Source organism: Mizuhopecten yessoensis, unplaced genomic scaffold (genome assembly GCF_002113885.1).
Source record: "Mizuhopecten yessoensis strain PY_sf001 unplaced genomic scaffold, ASM211388v2 scaffold6671, whole genome shotgun sequence".
Lineage (NCBI taxonomy): Eukaryota > Metazoa > Mollusca > Bivalvia > Pectinida > Pectinidae > Mizuhopecten > Mizuhopecten yessoensis.
This window is the reverse complement of record NW_018406666.1, coordinates 55,141-62,524: the sequence shown is the minus strand read 5'-3', so window position 1 is coordinate 62,524 and position 7,384 is coordinate 55,141. Positions and strand designations below refer to the sequence as shown.

Here is a 7,384-nt window from a genome sequence, read left to right as displayed (position 1 = left end):
TTAAATATTGAATCAATAACGGTATATATATTTAAGCATTGAACTGCTTCCATCTGGGCAAAAGCAAATCCACAATGAAGCGCTAGCGCGCTTCATTGAATTTGCTTTTGTCTAGTTGGCATTCATATTGCCTATGAATGCCAACTGGAAGCAGTTCAATATTTATATTTACCATTTTCGGAATCTGTTCATCTCATAGAAAATTCAACTACATTTAATATTATTCAGCATTTAGTTTAAATAATGAATGTATCGTGTATGCTTGCTCAATGAATAGAACAGTCATCGCCCAGGGAGGGTCAGTGGTATCCAACGTTACAATTATGACGTTACACTAATGATGACGTCAACAATAGGTCCATGGCATTCATAACCTATATGAATGCCAACTGAATTTGGTAGGGTTATATAGTGGCAATGCCATACGATGGTAAATATATATAGATGTTCCCAAACGAGTGGTGGTTGGTTATCATGTTTATCTAACTCGAGTTAGTTAATCTACTAACGAGAGTGAGATAAACGCGATAAATAGATATCACAAGTGAACCTGTTTCTCCTAAAATGTTCGTATTTTATTTGAAAAACCACATTTTTCTCTTGGAAAATACATGATTTGTGTTTCCGATGGGGGAAACAATTGCCATGGAGCATGACGTCACAATGGAAAATGACTTCGAAAAGCATTGTAACATGACGTCATAAATCAAAGATTGACCAATGAAATCATGGTCACTAGAACACCCACTATAGTGAGTGACCAAAAATGTTTACCAACTCCGAACAGGTTTATCCAATATGTCATGAGTGAGGAAACCTACTGTGGTTGTTGGAGAAATACCAATAACCACTTGTTTCTAGTACGGTGCGTTTACTACAGCAGAACCCGCTTCTTGTTATACACAAAGACAATATGATTTAATTGTTTTCTTGATCTAACATCAATAACTGAACTCCCCGTCTTGTCCATAAGTGTGCTTTATTTACCGGGATAGCGGTCAATGAATCTGTCTTTAACAAAAAAAGCCACTGTATAATAGTATTATACTCAATACGACAAAAAGCTAATACAAATCGAAGAGCTTGTGAAAGATGGGGTATGTCTCGCTGATATTTGTTGGTGAACAATAATGTAGTAAAATAAGTGTAATAGACAATACTTCATAGAAATAGTCCTCTGTTCGTTAATGGTAAAAACGTCAAAGTGTCTCCTCGCGTCCTTACATCTGCTTTGTGATGTCCGAACTTTCTGCCCAGGTGAAGAATTCCAATGGCCCGTATACGATATCGAGTTTTCACTTTTTTGTCCGAGCCTAAACTATGTGCTGGTGGTCTGGCTGCTTTCGACTTGCATCGGCGAATGCCTTCATCACAATACAGATATGGACTCTGTCCGCAATCAGGACACGCGGGGGACGGGATGTAGTGCGTTAGACTTTCCAGATGGTCACTGTAGCCGTATAAATTAGGAAGACTGCCGAACGGAAACATGGTGGCATACCGTTCGTGAGCCCTTGGCCCTTTACAAGGGTAGTCGAATGCTGGATCAATGTCTCCCCCTTTTCGCATATTTTCTCTTAACAAGTACCAAATATAATCAACAAAGCTGTGGTGAAGAAAGAAGACGGGATCCTGAGGTGCTGTCTCGAGACTGGAGAGCTGACCGTCAACCCAACGATGTGGTCCTTCATGGATATCTTCGATCGAGTTGATAGTTGGTTCCACAGCCTGATCATGCCTTGTGTATCGTAGTAACGTGTCTACCATGTCGGCGGACATAAGACTGCCATTGTTCCCTATGTTTCGAACTAGTGACTCGTTATCTGGTGTTATCCAATTCGCAAATGGCCCCGTATCCTCTACTCCAAAACCAGGACCGAAGAAGTCGTTGGTCCACACTACAGAGTCGGTAGGATCGGACATGTCGTGGTCCAGTCGACTGTCCCAGTAGGGTATGGAAACCCCAAGAGCTGCTTCCAATCTGTAAACAGCAGCAAATTGACAGAACATGCTAACTTCAACATTGTTTTAAGGGGCAACAAAACGACATCGCTATGATAATATGGTTTTATTTATTCAATTCTTCTTACTACATTTTCAAATAGACCATGCAAAGGAATATAATACATTCAGAGGCAGTCAAAGTATACATATAACAACAAAAGATAAATATGTGTCAGTCAAGTTAACATCACAAAGGACCAAATACAACTTGTTTCAGTCAAAGGTTTTACTTGTTAAAAAATATATATGCATGATATTCGATCTTTGTCAGTGTTTATACTTTCAGGAGGAGATAACTCTGTGTCAGTGTTTATACTTACAGGAGGAGATAGCTCTGTGTGAGTGTTTACACTTACAGCAGGATATAGCTCTGTGTGAGTGTTTACACTTACAGGAGGAGATAACTCTTTGTCAGTGTTTATACTTACAGGAGGAGATAGCTCTGTGTCAGTGTTTATACTTACAAGAGTAGATAACTCTTTGTCAGTGTTTATACTTACAAGAGGAGATATCTCTGTGTGAGTGTTTACACTTACAAGAGTAGATAACTCTTTGTCAAGGTTTATACTTACAGGAGGAGATGATTATGTGTCACGGTTTATAATTACAAGAGGATATTACTCTAAGCCAGTGATTATACTTATAGGAGGAGATAACACTTTGTCAGTGTTTATACTTACAGGAAGAGATAAATCTGTGTCAGTGTTTATACTTACAGGAGGAGATACCTCTTTGTAAGGGTTTGTGAGGAGATAAATCTGTGTTTTGGTTTATACTTTCAGGAGGAGATAACTCTATGCCAGTGTTTATACTTACAGGAGGAGATAACTCTTAGGCAGTGCTTATAATTACAGGATGAGATAAATCTGTGTCAGTGTTTATGCTTACAAGAGGCGATAACTCTATGCCAGTGTTTATACTTACAGCAGTAGGTATACCCTGTGCCAACCCAGGAAGTTAGGTCCTCCGTGTGCTGTATTTATAGTTACATTATTTCTGTGTAGATCGGAAATGACGTCATATGGCACAAAGGATTCCTGTCCTCCTCTGACAGGCTGTAAATCAAATATAAGGAATCAAATTACAATCCACCGTAGTTTCTAGCGAACGTGATTATATTGTTCCAGGACAGATTGTTTGTATAGAAAGAAGACCCTATATGTCTCGTTAGACACTGGATGGACAAGTAGAGGATATTTAATGGTTTCCCATTGACTACAATATACATTCACGAGTAAAGTAAAACACTGATATCTTTCATTACTGCGCAACATGCGTGAATATATCGGTATATTCTGCCATACGAGAGAAAAATAAATGGGTTTCAACGGTAAAACCATTAAATTGTCGATTAATTACAATCTTTATCATTCAACCACAACGAAAATGTTGGTGTAGCAAAACAGTTTGGAATGTAAAAGCGTAATGTTTCTGCCATATTGTAGTGACATCACGCTTGCTGACAAGGTTGCGCGCCATCTTGGATGGGTTACTCAACCCAATTCTACGGTTTTCTGCTATTAGTAAAATTTACTTATATAAATGGTATTAATTGTGTAGGTTAGATAAAACCTTAGTATATGTAGGAAAGATGTACCAAAACAACCACTACCGTCTCGTCATCTGTATTTGAGTAGAACATCTGCGGCTTTAAATGAAGTGAATAGAAAGCAACGTTCTGATTGGTTAGTTCGAAAGGTGATCTAGTCACAAAGATAAATATCACTGTCATATGTTCATTTCCGTTTATCAGAGTTGAGAACAGCCATATAACCATTCAGTTGTTTGCATTTATATATTGTTTATTGTTTATTTCCTATTAAGAATGATGTTTACGTAAGATTATTATGTTATTGTAACAAATAGTGTTCTAGGGAACTTTCTTTATTGGCAGAATTATGACATCGCAAATATAATACAATCACCATTACGATCACATGACTCTTTGAAAGCAACTGCTTCAGACAAGTCAATGTTTGTTTAATTTTGAATTCAAATTGATAATGGTCTCACGACTAGTTAGTAGACTAAGAAATGTTTCCTGTGGTATGTATGTAATATTTTGAAGAATAAAAGTATGACTTACGATTGACTCCTTTAGAATATTGAGTCTGTCGACAAATCGTTTCCATTCAGACCTGGTCATCATCCGGACTTCTTTTCGTCCCCAGCTACAACTTTGTATCTTCGACAACCTTTTCTTTCCGTTGTCTGTGCTTCCCTTTTGTCTTCTCTCGCATTTCTTTTTCCTTTGTTTACTTCCCTTTTCACTTCTGCAACATTTCCTTCTACATTTTGTTATCTTTCTTCCCTTGCTTTTTCGTTTCCTGTTACTGCTTGTTTCCGTGATTCTGGCTTGCTGTTTCTCACACGCTTTTATCTCACGTGTTTTTGTCCTACACCTATCACTAGTACTCCCATTATTGCATTGCTGCCTTTCTGTAAGCCAGTGTGGCCAGTCTCTGGAACCACATCTTGACAAGGCAATTATCAGGAGTTCCTGGGCATAGACAAGTAACACGTTGGCGGGAGAAGTGTCCAGAGCGGATTGATACAGATGCTGATGCAAGCAATAAACGCTGTCGTCCTGTTCGAATATTTCAAAGTGTCCATGGTGACCACGATACTGTTGGCACGTCCGGTTGCGACTGGGTCCGTGTAGGTGTTGTTCCTGTCCCGTGGGTAAAGAGAACAGGCGACTCACGATACCAGCAAAAAACAAACCTGCCACGGCCTGAAACATTTGAAATTACTTTAAATATATAAATACAAATCATGGAACGTCAATTTACATTTAGTTATTCATACGAATGTATTTTTTTTTAAAAATAAAACCTAATTACAATAGTATCACGTCATATGTTAACATGCATTGGTTCTTAATTTTGCAACCTCAATATAACTATATGATGTTGTATACAAAGCGTATTGTATCATGATTATCACAAATGTAATAAACTATAAATACCTTATGTAGAAACATGAAAGCGTGTAAGGGTGATTTATTTATATTTCATGTCTAATTCTTAAGATGACATTGATTTATTTATTAGCGCTCCTGGCACGAAGTGCTTGTGAGTTTATGGTATGGCGCAGCGTCCTTCGTCCATCGTCCGTCTGTCCGTCAAACTTGTTTTCTTAGAAGAACACCTTTTTGAAATCTAATATAATACAAACCTTATTTATTTTACAACAATTATTAAACAAATTATTTCATCCTATATGAATCACTCTTAATTGTTGGCCCGGATGTTAGCTCGAGTGGGGTCTTAATGTGGGAAGAACCAGAGTACCCGAAGAAAATCCAAGTGGTCGGACAGGTGAAAACTGAAAACTGGTATTGTGTCAGAAGGAACCAAACATTAATGATATTTAAATTAGTTCTAGGTCATAGGGGTCAATACTTGAAAAGCTTCAAGCAACATATTCTTGAGAATTAGAAGGTGTGGAGTAATTTTACCTCGGTAAGATATGTCGACCATCATTTTGAATCTTACATCATATTGAGATTACGTCAGGTTTGAGTACTAGCCGGGATCAAATATCAACATTGGCTATAATGGGTAATATATTTCTCCATTAATTCGATGAGACCCAGGGCCGTGCTTTGCAAACCAGGTCTGCATAGCTTTTTTCCTATCCTATGGTCATAGCTTTTAAATGTTTACTCTTGCTTGACATTCACACCAAATGTGGTACCAGGATGAGCCCTGTGTTCTGCCCGTGCCCCATGGGGACTGAGATTCCAACCCTATAACCGTAAAACTATCACCTTAACCTGAATCACTATGAAGCTAACAAGAAAGAGAGAGAACACAATCAGGTATTGTAAAACGTTTTGACAATACTGATTGAAACCATGATAAACAGAATACACTGATGAGCAGACTTTGTATTGAAAAAGTATAAATAAATGGCGTCACAATAAACGGACGTCTATAATCAAAACTCAGTGTCGACGCGACATTAGGATTTACAGTTCACCAAATACCACGCCGAAACAACTACAAACATAGGAGACGATTAAGCGCATTTGGTTACAAAATATTAATGACATACAAATTAATAACTATGACATAACCTCATTCATGTGTTACCTTGCAAGCGACAGCAATTGGTTTTATGCAGGTAAAAGGTATGATATATCTTACCTGCATCGCTGCGTAGAAAGCATCTAACTTTTCGTCCAACCATGAGGAGAGGCGTGCACATCCAAGGCAGGCTGTCTACATAGACAGAACACCCAGAAAGCAAATCACGACAATTTGTATATTTAATTATTTAAATTTCGACAACTACAATACGCTATGTGATAGGCGAAGAGCTTGACTCATTCCTTTAAGATGCACGTCTTTTAGATACTTATAAAAGATAATAGTACTCTAACACAGAATATAGAAGATGTCTGTTAAAAACTAAAGGATAATGTCGCTATATTTCAGAAGGATAAAACTGTATGTTACAATGTTAATGATTTCAGTTCGCTGTATCAATTACCACATGTTAGTGGTACAATCACACGTGTTTGTCTAGACTGCCCACCGTCTCAAGAATATTGAATAATTAAGAAAAAAAATCACTCTAATAATTTTGATCACTTGGATGTCTGATTCTAGGTTCTAAACTAGGGGGAGATAAGCTAGTAATAAAATGCAGCCGAGAAATTCTTCATAAAAACTTAGGGGCTGGTGGCCAGTCTAGTGTTCGTCTTCATCTTCCAAGATACAAGACTGTATACTCTACTCGTGGATTTATAGTCCCCGAGGTTTGTCATAACCTTGATGGCCACACTGATCACGTCCGTCGATAAATTGCAAAATAGGTGTAAAAAGGATTTCCTAGGTTATCAAGCAAGCCTTTTTTTGAAAGCAAGATATGTAATGGTGTAATGTTGTGTAAACTAAAATCAGTTAATGATGACAGACTTCTGTATAAAGTTTATCAAAGGTCTTAAAGAAAGGAAAATCACGGTAAAAGAAAGCGTTAAAAATTGCACAGAAATACAATGTTGAACATTTGATAAACATTACTTTGAATGCTACTAAGTCAGTAATGCATGGTATTAGAAAATGTATGTTTAGAATAAATCAGCAATCTAGGTTTAATGAGCTTTGGAAAGACAGTCGTCAACAAAATGGAAATAAATTGAGGACTTATCGGATGTTTAAGAAAGATCTGAAACCAGAATGTTATGTAACAAGTTTTGTACCTCGAGCCCACAGAAGTGTTTTAGCGAAATTGATATGTGGTAGCTTACCTCTCCATATTGAGACAGGCCGCTACAATAGACCTGTTACACCTTTAGATTAGAGGACATTTAAATATTGTCAATGTAATTCAGTAGAATCTGAGATTCATTTTTTTTATGTGAGTGTGAATT

The 7,384-nt window shown here is 37.4% G+C and overlaps 1 protein-coding gene across 1 annotated transcript; it reads right to left on the bottom strand.

Moving 5' to 3' along the window:
* Positions 1-710: 710 nt before the first annotated feature.
* LOC110452392 (tyrosinase-like protein 2) lies at positions 711-6,616 on the bottom strand. Its single transcript, XM_021500892.1, has 4 exons — positions 6,156-6,616; positions 4,091-4,738; positions 2,929-3,059; positions 711-1,981 (listed from the first exon to the last, which is right to left on the bottom strand). The coding sequence occupies exons 1-4, from the start codon at positions 6,159-6,161 to the stop codon at positions 1,162-1,164; spliced, it is 1,605 nt and encodes a 534-aa protein (XP_021356567.1). The 5' UTR covers positions 6,162-6,616; the 3' UTR covers positions 711-1,161.
* Positions 6,617-7,384: the final 768 nt, after the last annotated feature.

Bases quoted from the DNA above. Each gene is read 5' to 3' on its own strand.
- LOC110452392 (XM_021500892.1), bottom strand. The intron at 3,060-4,090 runs GTAAGTCATACT...TTTGATTTACAG, and splicing joins ATATTCTAAAGGAGTCAATC to CCTGTCAGAGGAGGACAGGA. The intron at 1,982-2,928 runs GTAAGTATAAAC...TGCTGTTTACAG, and splicing joins CACAGGGTATACCTACTGCT to ATTGGAAGCAGCTCTTGGGG.